We start from the raw sequence: 22,354 nt of genomic DNA on the forward strand, positions 1-22,354 counted from the left end.
GTTTTCTCACTCTCCTGATCTTTAGATGTTGGGGTGGTCAAAAACAGTCAAAGGTTTTTCATTTCTCTATCCTCACCCTGTTGGTGCTCTCATCCAGCTTTATGGTTTTAAATAAACCTATATTGTGATGAGCTCCAATTCACATTCTATGTCTCTCTCCTCAAGTTCAGACTCATAATGAACAGCTACTCAGCATCTCTATTTAAAGGTCTAATCATGTATTAGTTTCCTATTGCTGCTGTAACAAATTACCACAAATTTGGTGGCTTAAAACAACATAAATGTATTCTCTTACAGTTCTGGATGTCGTAAGTCTGAAATGAGTCTTATAGGGCTAAAATCAAGGTGTTGACAGGGCTGGTTCCTTCTGGAGGCTCTAAGGGGGAATCCATTTCCTTGACATTTCCAGCTTTCGAAGCTTCCTCTATTCTTTGGCTCATGGCTCCTCATCTCATTGCCTTTTCTCCTCCTGCTTCTGTCATCACGTTGCCTTCTTCTGCCTTTGCTGTTCTTGCCTCCCTCTTATAAGGAGGGTCCAACCCAATAAATAGCAAATCCATTCTTCTAGTTGCTGAGTCTAAAAATTTTGACTCCTCTCTAATTCTTGGCTTCTTTCTTGCTTTTACACCCCAAATGTAATCTATCAGCAAATCCTGTTGGCTTTATTTTCAAAATAGACCTATTGTTCAACAACAACTCACCAGCTCCACTATTCTCACCCAGTTCAAGCCACTATTACCCCTCACCTAGAGTATTGCAATAGCTTCCCAACCACTTCAACCCTTGCCACTCTTTGGTGTATTCCCTACTCAGAAGCCAGAGTGACCCTGTTAAAAAAAATCTAAGTCAAATGATGCTACTCCTCTTCTGGAACTCTGCATGTGGCTTCCAGCTCACACAAGGTAACAGGCAAAGCCCTTATATTTGCCTATAAGGCCATAGATGTAGATTGAGCCTGACCTTCCATAACTTCTCTGACCTCATCTCCTACTTCTCTCCACTTCACTTTCATTGTTTTGGCCACCTTCAGTTCCTCAATAATGCTTGGGTTCTGAAGCTTATGAACTTGTTACTTCCTCTGCTTGTTACCCCATTCCTCTGGATATTTCTCACTTCCTTTTGGGCTCTGCTGAATGTCCTCTTCTTAGGGGAGTCTTCCTGCCCACCTTATATAAAAGAAGACCTCCCCTAACACTCCTGATAACACGCTCTAACCCCCTGATTATGCTTTCTTTTTCTCCTTTGTATCAACAATGAATGTTTATCTTTATTGTCTGTCTCTTCTTAGAATAGTGTTTGGCTCCTGATGGCAGAGACTTCTTTGCTGTGTTTACTACTTGTGATTGATTGTTTAATGGCTATAAATCCTTCCCTTCCCTGTGTATATTCCCTTTTCCAATGTGAATTTGCCACTCCTTTCATCAAGAGGTGCAATCTCTTTCCCCACCCTCTGAATGTAGGCCAGCCCTGTGCCTTTATTTGACCAACAGACTCTGGCAGAAGTGACCACTTGCAACTTCAGAGCATGAATCAAAAGAAGCCTTACAGCTGCCACCTTGACTTTTTGCTGCCCTAAGACTGACATGTAAAGAAGCCTGGGCTAGTTGAGGTACCACATGGGGAGAGCAGCCCAGATGACAGTCTGCCCCAGTTTCCACAAGTTGGGCCATCTTTGACCATCCATCCCAGACAAGCTGTCACATGACCTCAGTGACCAGATAAAATGCAGGATACTTAGTTAAATTTGAAGTTTAGATAAAGAATAAACACGTTTTTAGTATAAGTATGGCCTATGTGATATTTGGAAGCATCTAGGCTCCCTAATGACAGGGAACTCCCTGAAACAACACCAAGAATATGTAACAGGGCTCAATAAATATTTGTTGAATGAGTGAATATTCTATATTATTGATTCAAAGAAGATTCATATGTTTATATATAATTTGGATATGTGGGAAAGTTGGAATTTTATAATTAAAAAAATTAAAGAGTCTGGTTGTAATCTTGCCCGTGTGTTAAATCATCCCTCCTTTGCTGACGTGGGTTTAGGAGAATATCTATGAGCAGAGCCAGAAACATTCTCCAGAAGCACCTTAGGATCTGATGAAATGCCCAAGTGCTTGCTCAGTTGAATTTCTAGAATTCTTCACCAAAAGAATGGAAGAAATGATCTTGGCCAGGAAGAACCTGGGGGCAAGAGTTACTAGTTATTTGGTGTTATGATGAAAGTGGCCTCAAGTTGTCTATAGAATATTGAATTGAACCTCAAAGAAGGCTGAACAAAACCATTCCAATCAAACAAAATCAACTGACTTATTGAATGGAATGGTGGTGCATCCAATCCCTTTAGAGGCTACAATGGCCATGGGGAAAGGAGAGGAGAGATGGAGACTGAATCAGGAGTAGGGAGAGAACAGCCCAGAGATAGTGACTCCCAATGAGTCTCATGAGGATGGGATGGAGGACACCTGTGGAGAATGTTAACCCTGGGAACCAGAGGATCTTATATCCCCTGGAGAGCAAAAATAGCAATCCCAGTGTTGAAAGCACAGAAGCTGAGCTTCCACTGGACAGGAGGCAGAGGTGTAGAGAGAAGGAATGTAGTATTGTCGATATAGATGGAACATTTATATGGAGAAAAATCCATGACCATGGCTATCTGTAGACCTCTCCCCTAAACTCTAGTCTTCTTTTTTTTTTTTTTTACCAAGCTCTGTATTTGACCTCTCGACATGGATGCACAATATCTCAAACTTGACATGTCCAAAACTGAGCTCCTGACCCCCTCCTCACACCCCTCTACCCAACTCCTCCCATTCGACTTGCTCAGGCCTCAAACTGTGGGGTCACACTTGACTCTTTTCTTTCTCTCACACTCTATATACAATCCATCATCAGATCCTCTGGGCTCTTTCCTTAACATATATCCAGAGGCTGACAACTTTTCATCCACTGCTACCATCCTGGCACAAGTTACCATAATCTCTCACCTGGATTATTCAGCCTTGTTTGGTTCTGGTCCTCCTTCAGTCTATTCTCAAACCAGCTTCCAGAGCAATCCTTTTAGACTATTAATTCAGATCAGGTTAGTTCTCTGCTCAAAAGCCTCCAAGAGTTCTAATCTCACTCAGAGAAAATGGCCCATGAGACCTGACATGATCTGGGCTCCTCTGTCCTGCTACTATCCCTTCCCTGCACCAATTCAGGTATGCTAGCTTCCTCGCTATTCCCAGAATGCCCCCTACACTCCATCAGCACCTTCCCTAGAATGTTCTCTTCCAGATACCCACAGAGCTACTTCTTTATCTTCTTCAGACCTTTACTCAAACCTTACTGCAGTGGTCTTTTTTGCCCCCCACCAACAAAAATTCAAACACTCCCTTCACATATACCCTATCTCTGTCCCGTCTTGTTTTTCTCTTCAGCTGTTCTCATATCATTTTACTCATTTATCCACATCATCAGCCTTGATGCACAAGAGGAGGGCAAAGTAAGAGGAGGGCAGAGTTTAAAACAGTGCCTGGAACTTAGAAGGCTCTCAACAAACATGTGCTGAGTGAATGAATAAATACGTGTATGTATGTGTTTAAACACATATGTGTGTATGTATGCATGTGTAAACCCTGTAAGCACACCTCTAGATGCTATTTTGGGTGACGGTGGTGGTGAAGATAATGATGAGATGGTTGCTAGTGCTGGTGGTAAAAGGCAACATCAGTTTTTCAGAATATGTTTTTTTTTTAATCTTCTCAAGAAAGCATAAGTTTCAACAACTAAAGGTGAAAGCTGAATCTTTAGTGTATATTTTATAAAGCTCTTCAAATATACAAGTTTTTAAAACATCCGTTATATGTGCTAAAAATAAATCCTTCCTAGAAGGCTGTATAAAGTGATAGCAATCAAAAATGCCCTTCAGTTCCCTAAATACAAGCGAAACTTCTAAAATTCCTTCAATAATGAAATACTAAGATACTCTTATTCTCAAAGCTGTGTGGCAAAAGGAATCTCCTTTTCAGGTGAAAACAGTGCTGGAAGACATCCTTATGTAGAATCCCTATGTCATGGTCATTTCACTATCAGAGATGAGAAACCCTAATATGCAAGATTTGCCAAAATAAAATGGCCACCATTAACAGGAGGAGAAAGGATGAGCAATTAACAACTGAACTGCCCAGGGGTCATATACATAGATTTTTTAAAATATTAAATAATTTTCAAAAGAAACCTTAAGGTTTGTTATGCTAGAGTTAGTACAACGTGAGATTAATAATACGTGGTGTCATCACTAAGACTCAATTACAGAAACTAATACATGAATCCTGGGACTATTTAGAGCTTTAACAATTGCTTTGCATACTTAGTAAGCTTTAAAGTATTCAGACAAAATGAAGGAAAAATAATAAACAAATGAGGCAATTTAGCTTTGAGAAGAGTTAAGATAATTTAATAGGTATAGTTTAGATAAAAAGAGACTAAGGAATTATAGCAATTACAGAAAAAAATCCAAATAGGTACGTATATTGAGATAAGGGATGTGGAGAAAAACAATTTCCCTCATCTGAGAATAGTAATAAGCAACAGCAGTAATCACCTAAAGGTAGAAGAGGAAAATCGCTACAGTAGAAAACAGCATCAAACACGTTGGAAATAATGATCATTCTGAAAAGCCACCTGAGGACCACTTAGCGAAGACCAAACACTAGAAACGCTTGAGGCAAGTTGAACATAAACAGTTAGTCAGGCACACAGACCTCACCCCAGATTTCTCTTTGGTTATCTGCAATCTTCATCAAGGATATCATTAGTGTTTGAAGGAGATACAACATTAGTGTTTGAAGGAGATACAAGTGATTAGGGTAATAATCCTTACGGGGTCATCTGTCTTAGAGTGGAGTGGATGCTACAATTCCCACTTCAATGGTGATCGACACTGGGAAGTTAGAGGAGGTGATGCACAGATGCTAATATCACTTGATACCCTTCTCGGCCATTAGGTGAAAAATACTAGGCAAGTTACTTAATACCCTGGGCCTCAGTTTATTCATTTGTAAGATGGGGATACTAATAGTTATTTTGCCAGTTTATTCAAAGCAGGAGTTCTTAACCGGGCACCCCTTGGTGGTTCATAAATTTGGAGTCAGTCGGTGAACTGGAGTGGGAAAAAATTACATCTTTACTTTCAATATCCTCTAACTGAAATTTAGAATTTCCTTCAATTATGGATGTAAGTAACAAACCACAGTAGTATTAGCAGAACCTGTCGCTTTGTCACCAATAGAAATCACAGATATTTTCATATCATATTAGACTTATTGTAGAACTCTCAATCCTTATGTTCATCACTACTTTGAAATTACAGTAATAGATAATACTGCAAGATCTTATTATTTTATGCATTTAGAAAACATACCAATATCATGTATTTATTTTAAAAATTTTGATAACTGCATTTTAATAGAATTCATATCCTTGTAATACTATGCATTTTATTTTATGCATTCAAAAATATTATTTGAGAAGATGTTCATAGGCTTTACCAGACTGCCAAAGTGGTGCATGGAACAAACAATGGTCATGAACCTCTGTTGGGTAAGTGGTAGCTTCACCATTAAGGTGATGATGGTGATGATGATGATGATGATGATGACAGTGATCATTCCTCCTGTTATTATTACTAAACTCACTAGAATTCATTTGCCCTGGATATCTGGATTGCAGTCTTGCTTCTGTAACATAACAGCTGAATGAATTTGGCAGGTCATTTAATCTCCCTGAGCTTCACATCCTCTTCAACAAGGACCAATTTAACAGGGCTTTTCAGAGGATCATATGAATTTATTACGTGTATTCAAAGGTATATTGTATACCAAATTATTCAGTTCTCTTGAGACTTTTTACTGTTAGTGTCACCAACAAGAGTGCCTAATAAGTAAAACAGCCATATAAATGATCATCCAAACCGATGAGAGCTTGGAGAGTGAAAGATCAATAATTATGGCAGGACAATGGGTGGAAAGTGGACAATCTAAGGTAAATCAGGAACCAAGGAGCTACTTAAATACTACTTTTCTGATTTTTTTTGTGTGTCTCCTATTTCTGCCACTATAAAATTCAACAGATAAACACCAAATTTCCTTGATTTTAAGAATCACATTTTCCTCCTATTTTAGCATTTTGGTAATTGGAATGCACCTTGTTATTGATACATTCCAGAAGACACTTGCCAAATTCCAGGCAATGAAACAAATCGTGCCATATATTAGTTGTCACTGTTTGTCTGTGTACAAACGTCTTCATACACAAATGGTCTCTGGGATTTCATTTTACACTTTGGTTAAGTTATTGGCATTAGTATCGATATAGATCACTAAATTTTAAATGTGAGCCCCTAATTTTGATTTAAATTCTTTATAAGTTTTTATGTACACAGAAGATTGATTTTCATGTGTGAGGCAAAGCAATGAAAGGCAGTAGAAATCGCCAGATGCTCAGACTAGACCCTAGAGTGTTCAGGGTTAGTGAAGACAGGTGTCACCAAACATGCGTCATGGAGGCCTCTACTCTGGTACTGAACAATTTGTCGAAAGCGTCCTTAGAATTTCAAAAGAAGCTGTATGAGTTTTAGAAATATTAAAATTTTTTAAATGGAAAAAAACCCCAAAACGTAGCTCCACTGGAAATACAGAGGAAAGCCTATATTCAATATGCCTCATAATCATGCTGTCAACCCTGAAGGTGCATCCTTAGCGCCTCGTCAAAATAAGGAGTACAGGTTACACAAAGCGGCCTCTCACCCCTACATGAGGCCTCACTGCTCAGGACCCAAAGGTATCCAGCGCCATCTTTAGACTCGGAGAGACTTTGATTCTGACTACAAAAGTGTGAGATATTGTACGTTATTGTCAGTTTTTTAAAACTGTACATTTAATGTAGTCTTATTTTTCCTGAAAAGCTTTATTATTCCTAACTGCACTCCCTAAAAGTGATAATCCTTAAATCAAAGAAATGGAGAATTGAATCTCTTCCAACCAATCCCACGAAGTCCCTCCTTAATTTTCTCTCCCCTCTCTCAGGCTCCACCATTATTTTATAGCTTAAATCTGAGAATACAATATTTGACGTTCTGTTGTTCTAGCTGAAGAGGTGTGAATGGCTGAGTTTTTGGTTTTTTTGGAAACGTAAAAGGACATTTCTTCCACCACTATTCGTACATCAACTGCTCGAGCCATATTTAAGAAGAGAGAGGGGGCTTCCTTGGTGGCGCAGTGGTTGAGAGTCTGCCTGCCGATGCAGGGGACGCGGGTTTGTGCCCCGGTCCGGGAGGATCTCACATGCTGTGGAGCGGCTGGGCCCGTGAGCCATGGCCGCTGAGCCTACACGTCTGGAGCCTGTGCTCCACAACGGGAGAGACCACAACAGTGAGAGGCCCACGTACGGCAAAAAAAAAAAAAAAAAAAAAAAGAAGAGAGAGGAATAGTCCAGACTCTCGCAGCTGCTGGTGGCCGTACCCCTAGACATTCCTTGGGTTTCGCTGTCAGTAATAATTTACTCACATAAGTCTCACTACCCTACTTCAATGATAAATATCTGCTAAAAGAAGGTAGTATTATACACGTAAATGAGGAAGGCACTTTTTATTTAGAGTAGTCATGAGAAAAGTGAATTTCATTCCACTTGAAAATTTTAAGTGAAAGTCCACAATTGCTGACTTTTATGAAGACCACATTAAACTATTACTTCACATGTGTCACTTCCATATAATGAACTAATTAGCTGGGAAATTATATTTGCATTCTCAATATTTTTGTACAATAGGAATGTCATAAATTAGGTATTAACACAGTTTTAGAGAACTGAAGGTAGAAGCTTTGTATACAAGTGATTATTTTTTCCATCTTCATTTGCTCCATTCTTATCTTGGTGACTCAGAAAAAAGATGTTTAAATAGAGCCTTTCAATGGAAGCCATCACTACTGTGTTCCATGTCAAGGTAATTGCCTTAAAGATGTGAAGATAAAAATCACATGGGCGGTCAGTATTTCTGCCAAGCTCTTGTGGAAGCCAATAGACTTAGTGCCTTAGGTTCCAATTATTTGTTACACTCTTGAATATATCCTTCATTTTCCTTTTCCTTTCCATTTCTGTTGCATTAGACTTTGGCAGGCTGAACTACCCGAGAGAGGCAGCTTTTGATCACAGCCACCTTTCACTGAAGAAGAGCAAACACCAATCCATTCTGGCAGGTACAATTTTCCACATATTCAGAAAACAGTTTGCCAAGAGTAGTAACAAACTGAGTTCCCAATATGAAGAAAAGAACATATTAAAGGTATAAATTTTTAAAATCTCCCCACCAAGGAAAGAATAAATTAGAGTCCACTTTCTTAAAAACAAATACAAACAAACAAAAAACAGAAAAAGTGTTAAATCATTTGTTCTTTGAGTTTACTTTGCAAATAATGTTTAAATTTCTCTTTTGCAATTCACAATGCATCCCCCATCCCATAATTCACCTTTCCTTCCTTAGTGTTTTACACAGAAACTACTAAGGTAGGCAAGGTTAAGGTACACTAACTTTTGGAGACCTGATGGCTACCTTGTTTTATAACTGCTCCTCTGGCATTCTAAGTTGTATCCTTAAATTAAGACATTGCTAAGTGGACACGGCCTGCAATATGCTTGTTGTTTAATAATGTTAAAAAATATTGACACAATGAAATCTCTGTCCTTGGAAATCTTTAAAAATAACATAAGTAGGGATCCATCCTGGTGTATCCTCTGTACTTAGTGTATTAGGCACAGCTATCCTGGAAGAAGGAAGCTGGACTCGATTTATGGAGGCTCTCGATATATTTTCCTAGGTGTCTAAGCTCAACACATGTAGAATAGATGTAAACAGATAAATACATATACTATATCTGTCTCTCAAGGATCTCAATTTTCCTTTCTTTTAAGATTAGAGGCAGTGGGAGATGTCCTAAGGTGGTACCCAGGAGAGCCTCTGATCTGAAGACTATCTTCTAAATAGTGGAATGATTTTAACATTTATTAGTGTGAAGAGTTTCACATCACTGAAAGTTCTGTTTGGATGTTTTTTTGATTTTATTGGGTTGGCAAAAAAATTCATTCATTTTTTTCCCGTACGATGGCTTTAGTAGAGCTTAGTTGTCTTTAACTTCATTCAGAACAATTTTGTTAGACTGTATTGTGACAGCTGTCATATCAGCATGCATTAAAAAAAAACATCAAAACTGGTGAATTTTTGTGTAGCCATTTTAATATTGAAGATGGAAGAAAAAAAGCAATGTTTTCGACACATTACGCTTTGTTATTTCAAGAAAGGTAAAAACGCAACTGAAACGCAAAAAAATGATTTGCACAGTGTATGGAGAAGGTGCTGTGACTGATCGAACGTGTCAAAAGTGGTTTGCGAAGTTTCGTGCTGGAGATTTCTCGCTGGAGGATGCTCCACAGTCAGGCAGACCAGTTGAAGTTGATAGCGATCAAATCGAGACATGAATTGAGAACAATCAACATTATGCCACGCGGGAGATAGCTGACATACTCAAAATATCCAAATCAAGCACTGAAAATCATTTGCATCAGCTTGGTTATGTGACTTGCTCTGATGTTTGGGTTCCACATAAGTTAAGCGAAAAAAACTTTCTTGACCATATTTCCACATGCGATTCTCTACTTAAACGTAACAAAAACATTCTGTTTTTAAAACAAATTGTGATGGGAGATGAAAAGTGGATACTGTACAGTAAAGTGGAATGAAAGAGATTGTGGGGCAAGCGAAATGAACCACCACCAACCGCGCCAAAGGCCGGTCTTTATCCAAAGCAGGTGAGGTTGTGTATATGGTGGGATTGGAAGGGAGTCCTCTATTATGAGCTCCTTCTGGAAAACCAAATGATTAATTCCAATAAGTACTGCTCCCAATTAGACCAACTGAAAGCAGCACTCGACGAAAAGCGTCCGCAATTAGTCAACAGAAAATACATAATCTTCCATCAGGATAATGCAAGACCACACGTTTCTTTGATGACCAGGCAAAAACTGTTACAGCTTGTCTGGGAAGTTCTGATTCATCCGCCATATTCATCAGACACCGCACCTTTGGATTTACATTTATTTTGGTCTTTACAAAATTCTCTCAATGGAAAAAAGTCAATTCCCTGAAGACTGTAAAAGGCACCTGGTACAGTTCTTTGCTCTAAAAGATAAAAAATTTTGGGAAGATGGAATTATGAAGTTGCCTGAAAAGTGGCAGAAGGTAGTGGAACAAAAGGGTGAATATGTTGTTCAATAAAGTTCTTGGTGAAAGTGAAAAATGTGTCTTTTATTTTTACTTAAAAACCGAAGGAACTTTTTTTTTTTTTTTTGCGGTACACGGGCCTCTCACTGTTGTGGTCTCTCCCTTTGCAGAGCACAGGCTCCGGACGCGCAGGCTCAGTGGCCATGGCTCATGGGCCCAGCCGCTCCGCGGCATGTGAGATCTTCCCAGACTGGGGCACAAACCTGTGTCCCCTGCATCGGCAGGCGGACTCTCAACCACTGAGCCACCAGGGAAGCCCCTGAAGGAACATTTTGGCCAACCAAATATCTATTGTCTAGCTAAAACATTACTTAGAAAGTACCCCAAATTAGAAGAAAATTACAGGGAAGATTAAAAAAAAATCATTGTAGCAGTATATAAAAAGTTAACTTCAGGGACAAATAAATATATTTTTATACTTTTCAGAGAAAGTGAGAATATAAAACATTGAGAATTATTGGTGACAGCTAATGTCTGCATGATTATACAAAATCCCTTGGCCTTAAACTCCAAAATGTGGTAGAATATGATTCTGTGCTATATGTGTTTTAAACTAAGCACTTGGAAGTGACTTCTCCATTCATCCATTCATGTGTTACTGTAGCCACCATGCCTGAATAAATTGGTGTGTATGTGCTTCAGACTATGACAAGCGGATAAATGTACATATTAATATAAATGTAGGTATATCCTACGTATAAGATAAGTATACAGAGAAGTGCATGGTCAGAGAAGTCCTTATGGCTGAAGTCTAGAGACAGAAAAGCTAGGTTCAAGTTCAGGCTCTGTACCTCATATCTGTGCTGTGCAACTTTGGGTACATCTTTTTATTAACCTCTCGAACTTTTTTTTTTTCCAAATATGAAGTAAGTTAAGCAGTCCATGGCCTGGCAACTACCAGGGTCATGACTATTATCAATGTCTATGAAAAAGTATTCATATTTATAAATGATCATATAGATGCAAGAGATTACAATGACACCTTGTAAATAGTAAGAACATAGTACATAATGGTTTGGGAAACGGAAGCTTTCAAAATTCTTGATTGTTTCTTTTCTCTCTATAAGTCTATCTAAAAAAATCTCTAGTATTGAATTTCCAGATCTATGAAAAGAAACAAAGTATTTTCCCTTACATGAAAAAAAAATGGACAATTTTCACAAAGCACTCTTCCCTCTGTTTACTATCACATTCTCTTCCTTTTGACTTCCCTAATTCAAATGACAAAACAGCTTCATTGTCTCCCATTTGGCTCTTTGGAGCATGATAAAGTATTCCAGAGCTTTGGAGGGGAAAATACTATCCAGTTATGCCAATGTCGGGGGAAGGATGCGTGCTATGTATTCTCCTGGGCCTTAGTTAATACCTGGAGAGTTTCCTGAAACACATTTACAAGTATTTAACACAGCATCACCTCTGCTTTCACAGGGATGAGTTTTATTAAATGAAACCATAGAAATTTATAAAAGCAAATTACATTCCTGTTTTAACTAGTAATGAAAATTCTGTCTAATCTCAAAATAACTCATGTTACGAAACCAGTTTAAACCTTTGTTGAAAGGCCTTGTTAAGCTTTTAAAATTCGAATTGTTGTTTATATATGTTTTGCTGTGTGGGGTACAAAAGCTCTTGAGAAATTGATTCTGAGAACTCTCCCTTAAGAGAACTCTGAAACCAAAGCAGTTTAGACAAACTGCTGGTTGTTCGGGGTAACCTCAGCTTCTAGAATGAATAATTGTAAATGCAGGACAATCATTGGATAAGAGGATGCAAGAGGATGCAAGGATGCATCTTTCTTTCTTCTGAAAGAAAATAAGGAATCAGAGTTCTAATCTTTTGGTTAGGAAAAAATTATGCCTTTATGTTTTTAACACAAATAGATGAGTCAGAAGGAACTATAGATGTGCCCTAATAGATAAGGAAGTTAGAAAGCCAGAACAAGACTTTCTCTATCAGGGGCCAAGTGGTATCTTTAAGACAACACAGGACTTGGGTTAATACTTCTAGGAATGACCTATTAGGATGAGTTCCAGAGAGAAAGACAAAGGCCTGTGGGCAATACTCAGGTTGCACTCTCAGCTGTGTCCCACAATTCTGCTTCTCAGTTCCCTGTTTGATCTTCAGCCCTAAAAGCAACATAGTTTTAGTACTACCTATTATGACTTCTGGACACTGCTCTCAGAGTACGAAGTAAACTCACCATCCAGTATCTGCTTTCTAGCATTGATCTTGCTGGCAGCCCTGCTAGTTTGATTCTGCCCGTTCATTCCTCAAGCCATCATCGACAGACCATTCTTCAATGATTATGTATTATTCTAGCACAAGTACACAAAAACCACAGCAGCCAGAGTAGGGGGCAAACTTCCAGAAGGGCTACTGATTACCAAAAGACATGAGTTTCTTGGGGTCTCTGGGAAGAGCCTCTCTCCCAGACAATAATTCAGATTTAAAAAAAGAAACATTGCAGGCAAAGCTACAGATAAAACTAGGATGTGGTTAAACAGTGAATGGCAATTGTTAAGGATTAGTGGAAAGTCGTCCAGATATATTAGAGTGTTCATTTCTTTAAAAGATGCTTCTATATGTGTACACTTTTTAAAAAAATGCCATTTAAAATATATTTTCAAATGTTATTTGAAACTCACATTTAGTGAGTTTCAATAACTAAATAACTAAATTCACATTTAGTTATCTTAATAAAAGGTTCTGCTCGTGCTTTAGGAAATATTGAGGAAGTATGTTAACCCCTTCCTCCAATCAACTTACTATGCCTGTTGTGTGGCTCACTGGGCTAGAACTAAGGCTACAGACTGACCTGGTAATGGTGTGTTCTCCTGGCCAAATATCTAAGGGACAAAAACTGCAACCTCTTGACTGCTGAGCATACAAATAACAGTCATATTAAAATCTAAGTGTTAGCGGCTTCCCTGGTGGCGCAGTGGTTGAGAGTCTGCCTGCTGATGCAGGGGACACGGGTTTGTGCCCCGGTCTGGGAAGATCCCACATGCCGCGGAGCGGCTGGGCCCGTGAGCCACAACTACTGAGCCTGCGCGTCTGGAGCCTGTGCTCCGCAAGGGGAGAGGCTGCAACAGTAAGAGGCCCGCGTACCGCAAAAAAAAACCCAAACAAACAAACAAACAAACAAAAAACTAAATGTTAGAGATAAGACACTTTAAATGTTAGAATACCATCATGTGCTACAAAGCTCTTCCACCAAAAGGTGTGATCATGAGATTGGAAAAGGCTTCAGAAGAAAGTTCTCTAAAAACTTCTTTCCGGGCCTCCCTGGTGGCGCAGTGGTTGAGAGTCCGCCTGCCGATGCAGGGGATACGGGTTCGTGTCCCGGTCTGGGAGGATCCCATATGCCGCGGAGCGGCTGGGCCCGTGAGCCACGGCCGCTGGGCCTGCGCATCCGGAGCCTGTGCTCCGCAACGGGAGAGGCCACAACAGTGAGAGGCCCGCGTACCGCAAAAAGGGAAAAAAAAAAAAAAAAAAAAAAAAAACTTCTTTCCAATAACAGGAATCATCATATTATGGCCAGCATGCCAATTCCGACCACCTCTCCCTTCTCCACCCCCTCTCCCCCCTTCTCCTTCTCTGCCTTCTTCTCCTCCTTATATTTTACTGGGAAACAGCTCTGCTCATTTATTTAGTATTGTCTATGACAACTTTGGGACTACAATGACAACTGAGTAGAGAGATCGTATGGCCTGAAAGCCTAACATATTTACTACTTGGACCGTAAAGAAAGCTGGCCAACCCCTGCTTTTAGAAGACAAAGGGAAGATGACATTCCCAGGCAAATTAAAATAGTGCTGCTGGTTAGAAAGTGGTTTGCTGACTCTGTAATGTACTACGGCCCAAGTGCATGGGGATGAGACAATTTAGTCCCAAAGGCTCTTGTGATCCATAGGTCACTTGTGATCCTAAGCATGACACCTCAGTTCAGATTTGTGTATCTTGGTGTGCCAATCTGATTTCCTTAGGAAGTTCATGCACTAAATACGCTATGGGTCCTTCTGGGTCAGATCACCACCTGGTTAGCAATAGGGAGGCACTGAGGCAGAAACTGTTTGTGCCTAGTAGGCAACCTCTAGTGAGCTGGTAAAATGGGCTGGATACAAACTGAAGTCCTTCATGGTTTCACGACTGGAGAACAAATGAGATAAGATGCCAGCCACAAGAACTCACAGTAAACCTGAGTGTTTTGGCACAATGTTCTCAGAAGCAACTTTGAAATGCAGTTGGCTTATTTGGCTTAGTGATGGTAGCAGAGAAGTCAGGATATGGTTCTTTACATGTATGGGCTAAAACTAATACCCAAGCCAACTTCATTGTGACCTGAAAACATAAGGCCTTATATGACAAATATTGTCCCACAACTCTAGTAGGCAAGGTCAAAGTTTCCATTCTTGTTGTCACAGCCAGTCTTCTTACTTTATGTCTTTTCTCTTATGTGGAAAAAAATAATAAAAACTGAGCTAAGACGTATCCCTTCTAAAGAGATAAAGGAAAGAGGTGAGTGAAAGCCTACTCTTGTTCATTTGCAAGGTGGCATAATGTGATTGTCCTAATACCAAAGGGAATATTTTGACAACTCTTCCCAGGCTGACATAACATCTATATATAAATACCATACAGAATATTCTGGAGTCCCATAGTCATAATGGAATTCTCAGGAGAAAGCAAATACAAAAGACAGCCCTTTCCTTTTTTTAAAAAATGAAATCCACAGATTCTAATAAGACCCCAAAGGGCCCCCAGGTGTGCTATAGAAACTATGTGAATGTTGGAACTAGATGGGGCTCCAGACCAAGAACACGCTGAGATAAATGAAATTTAAACCAATTTTGTGATATGCTTGACAGACTAATGCAAATACCTAGGCACTGAAAGAAAAACATGGGATGTATAAAAGCCCAGCAGTAATGATTAAAACAATAACCTCTGATTAGTACATCTATACTGCATGGAACATTAACAATATAAGCAAGGCCGTTCTGGAGACACAGTCCAGACGCAATTAGGCTGAATGAGTATATCAGGTCTATTATTTTTATAACCAGAGCTGCAGATGAGTACAAAACTGTGCTCACTCTAACACTGTCAATCTAGCTAAATTAACATTATATAGAGGCAGTAGGATTGGCAAAATAAAAATGTCAAAGTAAACCCATTTGCCCAGATAACATGAAGAATTCTCACAAGCATTTCTAAATATCCCTTTATTTTCGAGTGGAACATGAACCCAGTGTGGGCTGGGAAGTTGGCAAGAACTTTACTACTAAAAGAAGCTAGCATTTTTGTATATTTACTTAAGAGGAAGTTTTGTTCCTCAGCGTGGCAACATCAGAAATTCTGACAAAATATTATATGTATTCATTTTAACTTTTTCTGTTTTACAGTCGGCTAGAGTTAGGATAAAATAATGCATTTAGAATGATCATACATCCCATCCCTCATTTAATAAAGCCTGTTTAAAATATTGCCTATATTAATGACTACCAGAACACGGCAGTGTTCATAATCCCAGTAATTCAATTGCCAGTAGTTTGTGCAATAAATCAGGAAAAGGTTAAAATATTTTTCATGCCAGAAGAGAACATATCAATCTATTTTATTTGATTACTTTGTGTAATGAGGCTTTCTCAAGGCCAGATTACCTTACTCATTCTAATTATGCCAGATCATATTTTTGCTTAAAATGGAAAAGATTAAAAAATGCCAGCAATCCAGTTGAAACTATTTTAGGGTGGTTTTCCTCCTTTGTACATTTCAGGACATGAGAAATGACATCCTGCTCTCCTTCCAAGAGTAGAGAAGAAAGTAACATTGTTCCCATGAAAAGCAGATTAGGCAAATGGCATCTGGACAATACTCATTTTCCTCATTGACTTGAAAATTCAATAAAATCATCTGTAATATTTTTTAATTACAAAGTTAAATTCCACTCCTATAAGTAAACTCTTAAAAATCACTAGACCACAATAATATCCTTCCATATGTGGTGACATTTCCTTCTCAGTGAATGCAAGCTGAATTCAACCAAAAAGGCAGTTCATATTTTTTAAAAAGTAATAATTTTATCAATAAAGAATAACACAAAGCATTTTCTGACATCTTTTTTCCTGCCTTCTAGAATAACCTCTTTTCTGGGCATAAGGGAAATCTCCCTCCCCAAATGCTTTTGGGGCTCCTTCTTGCCTCAGGCTCCCTTTGGCTCCAGTGAGTTCCAGCAGCCCCAGCTCCCATGCGAAGTCTGCCTCCAGGGAGTCAGCTGTTGCTTATGAGAGGATGGCATTTCTATGTCCTGCTCTTCCGAGCTGTTCCTCCAAATTGAAATAAGGTCACTCCAACCATTAACAGATGGGTAAAAGGCCCTTGACCTCACTAAGTCATAAGGCAGCATACAGAATGAAGGTGGTAGTCTTAAGGCAAGGAAGCAGGAAAGGGTGAAAGAATGATGACTATCATAAGTGGAGTCAGAACTTTTCTTGGAACTTTTAGAGTGGTACCTTGTAAAATATAAAAATATTACTCCCACAAGAATGGTCAGAAATAAAAAGTCTAACAAATACTACTAAGTATTGGGAAGGATGGGGAGTAATTAAGACTCTCATGTGTTGCTGGTGGAACGTTGAATGGTACAGCCTCCTACCACTTGGGCAGTTTCTAACAAAGTTAGACATTCATCTACCATGTGACCCAGCAATTCTACTCCTAGAAAAGAAAAGAAATGTACATGTTCATCAAAAGATTTGTTTGAAAATGGTCATATCAGCCTTATTTATAATAGCTAAAACTAGAAGCAACCCAAATGACCATCAATAGGAGAATGGATAAAGAAGTTGTGATATATACTATTCACACAATAAAAAACTACTCTTCAGCTTTTTCTTCTGGCAGCGGCGGGGGAAGCCGGATTCCACAAGAGCAGCAGAAGGGTTCCTGGCAAGAATGATTGCTTGCAGGCCGCCTAGGGTGGTCTCGTCTTTCTGCAGCTTGTAGACCCTCAGGCTTAGGGCTGTTTCAAGCACACAGCCTTGAGAGAGTAAGGTGTTCTTGAGACAATCTGTACCGAATCTGTGACTGAACCCAATGAAGACCTCTATATAAACGTTTAAGATTCTGGCAGCACATGCGGAGACCTACTCTTTTAGCCACCAGCTGCTGGAGACAGCCTCGTAGACAAAGTGCTCCCAAGTCTGTTCTAGCTGAACAGCTATTGTAGACCCTCATAATCTGATTTCAGAATGGAGACTGCCACACTCACTGCTGTGCGGCTAACAGGGTCTTGGTGCTCTGGCAGGGTGTCAGGCCTGAGCCTCTGAGGTGGGTCAGCAGAGTTCAGGACACTGGACCACCAGAGATCTCCTGGCCCCGTGTAATATCAATCGGCAAGAGCTCTCCCAGAGACTACCGTCTCAACACGAAGACCCAGCTCCACCCAATGGCCAGCAAGCTCCAGTGCTGGACACCCCATGCCAAACAATTAGCAAAACAGGAACACAACCCCACCCATTAGCAGAGAGGCTGCCTAAAAACATACTAAGTTCACAGACACCCCAAAACACACCACCAGACACAGCCCTGCCCACCAGAAAAACAAGATCCAGTCCCACCCACCAGAACACAGGCACCAGTCCCCTACACAAGGAAACCTACAAAGTCACTGAACCAATCTCACCCACTGGGGGCAGACACCAAAAACAATGGGAACTACGAACCTGCAGCCTGTGAAAAGGAGACACCAAACACAGTAGGTTAAACAAAATGAGAAGACAGAGAAATATGCAGCAGATGAAAAAGCAAGGTAAAAATTCACCAGACCAAACAAATGAAGAGGAAAAGCAGTCTACCTGAAAAAGAATTCAGAGTAACAATAGTAAAGATGATCCAAAATCTTGGAAATAGAATGGAGAAAATATAAGAAACGTTTAACAAGGACCTAGAAGAATTAAAGAGCAAACAAACAATGATGAACAACAAAATAAATGAAATTAAAAATACTCTAGAAGGAATCAGTAGCAGAATAACTGAGGCAGAAGAATGGATACGTGACCTGGAAGATACAATAGTGGAAATAACTACTGCAGAGCAGAATAATGAAAAAAGAATGAAAAGAATTGAGTACAGTCTCAGAGACGCCTGGGACAACAGTAAATGCATCAATGTTTGAATTATAGGGGTCCCAGAAGAAGAAGAGAAAAAGAAAGGGAATGAGAAAATATTGAAGAGATTATAACCAAAAACTTCCCTAACACGGGAAAGGAAATAGTCAATCAAGTCCAGGAAGCCCAGAGAGTCCAATACAGGAAAAATCCAAGGAGAAACATGCCAAGACACGTATTAATCAAACTATCAAAAATTAAATACAAAGAAAAAATATTAAAAACAGCAATAGAAAACCAACAAATAACATACAAGGGAATCCCCATAAGGTTAACAGCTGATCTTTCAGCAGAAACTCTGCAAGCCAGAAGGGAGGGGCAAGACATATCTAAAGTGATGAAAGGGAAAAACCTAGAACCAAAATTACCCTAGCCAGCAAGGACCTCATTCACATTCAAGAGAAATTAAAACCTTTACAGATAAGTAAAAGTTAAGAGAATTCAGCACCACCAAACCAGCTCTACAACAAATGCTAAAGGAACTTCTCTAGGCAGGAAACACAAGAGCAGGAAAAGACCCACAAAAACAAACCCAAAATAATTAAGATAATGGTAATAGGAACATATGTATTGATAATTACTCGAAATGTAAATGGATTAAATACACCAATCAAAAGACACAGACTGGCTGAATGGATACAAAAATAAGACCCATATATATGCTGTCTACAAGAGACCCACTTCAGACCTAGGGACACATACAAATTGAAAGTGAGGGGATGGAAAAAGATGTTCCATGCAAATGGAAATCAAAAGAAAGCTGGAGTAGCAATTTTCGTATCAGACAAAATAGACTTTAAAATAAAGACTATTACAAGAGACAAAGAGGGACATTACATAATGATCAAGGGATCAATCCAAGAAGAAGATGTAACAATTGTAAATATTTATGCACCCAATATAGGAGCACCTCAGTAGATAAGGCAAAAGCTAACAGCCATAAAAGGGGAAATCAACAGTAACACAATAATAGTAGGGGACTTTAACACCCCATTTTCATCAATGGACAGATCATCCAAAATGAAAATAAATAAGGAAACACAAGCTTTAAATGATACATTAAACAAGATGGACTTCATTGATATTTATAGGACATTCCATCCAAAACCAACAGGATACACTTTTCTCAAGTGCTCATGGAAGATTCTGCAAATAGATCATATATTGGGTCACAAATCAAGACTTGGTAAATTTAAGAGAATTGAAATCATATCAAGCATCTTTTCTGACCACAACATTATGAGACTAGATATCAATTACAGGAAAAAAACTTAAAATATATGAACACATGGAGGCTAAACAATATGCTACTAAATAACCAAGAGATTACTGGAGAAATCAAAAGGGAAATAAAAAATATCTAGAAACAAATGACAATGAAAATGCAACGTTGCAAAAGCTATGGGATGCAGCAAAAGCAGTTCTCAGAGGGAAGTTTATAGCAATACAATCCTACCTTAAGAAACAAGAAACATCTCAAATAAACAACCTAACTGTACATCTAAAGCAATTAGAGAAAGATAAAAAAAACCCCAATGTTAGCAGAAGGAATGAAATCATAAAGATCAGATCAGAAATAAATGAAAAAGAAATGAAGGAAACAACAGCAAAGATCAATAAAACTAAAAGCTGGTTCTATGAGAAGATAAAAAAAATTGATAAATCATTAGCCAGACTCATCAAGAAAAAAAGAGAGAAGATTCAAATCAACAGAATTAGAAATGGAAAAGGAGAAGTAACAACTGACACTGCAGAAATACAAAGGATCATGAGAGATTACTACAAGCAACTATATGCCAATAAAATGGACAACCTGGAAAACATGGACACATTTTTAGAAAAGCACAACCTTCTGATGCTGAAACAGGAAGAAATAAAACATATAAACAGACCAATCACAAGAACTGATATTGAGACTGTGATTAAAAATCTTCCAAAAAACAAAGCCCAGGACCAGATGGCTTCACAGGAGAATTCTATCAAACATTTAGAGAAGAGCTAACACCCATCCTTCTCAAACTCTTCCAAAATATAGCAGAGGGAGTAACACTCCCAAACTCATTCTACGAGGCCACCATCATCCAGATACCAAAACCAGACAAAGACGTCAGAAGCAAAGAAAACTACAGGGCAATAACACTCATGAACATAGATGCAAAAATCCTCAACAAAATACTAGCAAACAGAATCCAACAGCACATTAAAAGGATTATGCACCAAGATAAAGTGGGGTTTATCCCAGGAATGCAAGGATACTTCAATATACGCAAATCAATCAATGTGATATACCATATTAACAAATTGAAGGAAAAAAACCATATGATAATCTCAAAAGATGCAGAATAAGCTTTCAACAAAATTCAACAGCCATTTATGATTAAAACCCTCCAGAAAGTAGGCCTAGAGGGAACTTACCTCAACATAATAAAGGCCATATATGACAAACCCACAGCCAACATCATTCTCAATGGTGAAAAACTGAAATAATTTCCACTAAGATCAGGAACAAGACAAGGTTGTCCACTCTCACCAGTATTATTCAACATAGTTTTGGAAGTTTCAGCCACAGCAATCAGAGAAGCAAAAGAAATAAAAGGAATCCAGATCAGAAAAGAAGTAAAGCTGTCAGTGTTTGCAGATGACATGATACTATACATTGAGAATCCTAAAGACTCTACCAGAAAACTACTAGAGCTAATCAATGAATCTGGTAAAGTAGCAGGATACAAAATTAACACACAGAAATCTCTTGCATTCCTGTCCACTAATGATGAAAAATCTGGAAGAGAAATTAAGGAAATACTCCCATTTACCATTGCAACAAGAAGAATAAAATACCTAGGAATAAACCTACCGAAGGAGAAAAAAGACCTATATGCAGAAAACTATAAGACACTGATGAAAGAAATTAGAGATGATACAAACAGAGGGAGGGATACACCACGTTCTTGGATTGGAAGAATCAACATTGTGAAAATGACTATACTACCCAAAGCAATCTACAGGTTCAATGCAATCCGTATCAAACTACCACTGGCATTTTTCACAGAACTAGAACAAAAAATTTTACAATTTGTATGGAAACACAAAAGACCCTGAATGGCCAGAGCAATCTTTTAAATTAATTAATTAATTAATTATTCTTTGGCTATATTGGTTCTTTGTTGCTGCGCATGGGACTCCTCTAATTGCAGCGAGCGGGGCTACTCTTCGTTGCAGTGTGCGGGCTCCTCATTGTGGTGGCTTCTCTGGTTGTGGAGCACAGGCTCTAGGCGGGCGGCCTATAGTAATTGTGGCACTCAGGCTCAGTGGTTGTGGCTGGCGGGCTCTAGAGCACAGGCTCAGTAGTTGTGGCACCTGGGCTTAGCTGTTCTATGGCACGTGGGATCTCCCTGGACTAGGGCTCAAACACGTGCCCCCTGTATTGGCAGGTGGATTCTTAACCACTGCACCACCAGGGCAGCCCCAGCCAAAGCAACATTGAGGAAGAAAAACGGAGCTGGAGGAATCAGGCTCCTGGACTTCAGACTATACTACAAAGCTACAGTAATGAAGACAGTACGATACTGGCACAAAAACAGAAATATAGATCAATGGAACAGGATAGAAAGCCCAGAAGTAAACCCACGCACACATGGTCACCTTATTTTTGATAAAGGAGGCAAGAATATACAATGGAAAAAAGACAGCCTCTTCAATAAGTGGTGCTGGGATAACTGGACAGCTACATGTAAAAGAATGAAATCAGAACACTCCCTAACACCGTATACAACAGTATAGGGTGGACTAAAGACCTAAGTGTAAGGCCAGACACTATAAAACTCCTAGAGGAAAACTCAGGCAGAACACTCTATGACATAAA

At 39.1% G+C, this 22,354-nt stretch overlaps 1 protein-coding gene across 2 annotated transcripts in view; it reads right to left on the reverse strand.

The window, feature by feature from the left end:
* CPQ (carboxypeptidase Q) overlaps nt 1-22,354 on the reverse strand; it is a 508,335-nt gene that overhangs the window by 106,396 nt on the left and 379,585 nt on the right. The window contains exon 7 of one of the 2 annotated variants that reach the window (XM_082601613.1): nt 9,365-9,903. The exons of the other annotated variant lie outside the window; for it this stretch is intronic. Coding sequence (XP_082457739.1) covers nt 9,724-9,903 — 180 coding nt within the window. The 3' untranslated portion in view covers nt 9,365-9,723. Of the gene's footprint in view, nt 1-9,364; nt 9,904-22,354 lie in introns of those variants that run through there. 2 annotated transcript variants of the gene reach the window in all.

The sequence above is a fragment of the Mesoplodon mirus genome, assembly GCF_964341445.2.
Source record: "Mesoplodon mirus genome assembly, chromosome: 16".
NCBI classification, from domain to species: domain Eukaryota; kingdom Metazoa; phylum Chordata; class Mammalia; order Artiodactyla; family Ziphiidae; genus Mesoplodon; species Mesoplodon mirus.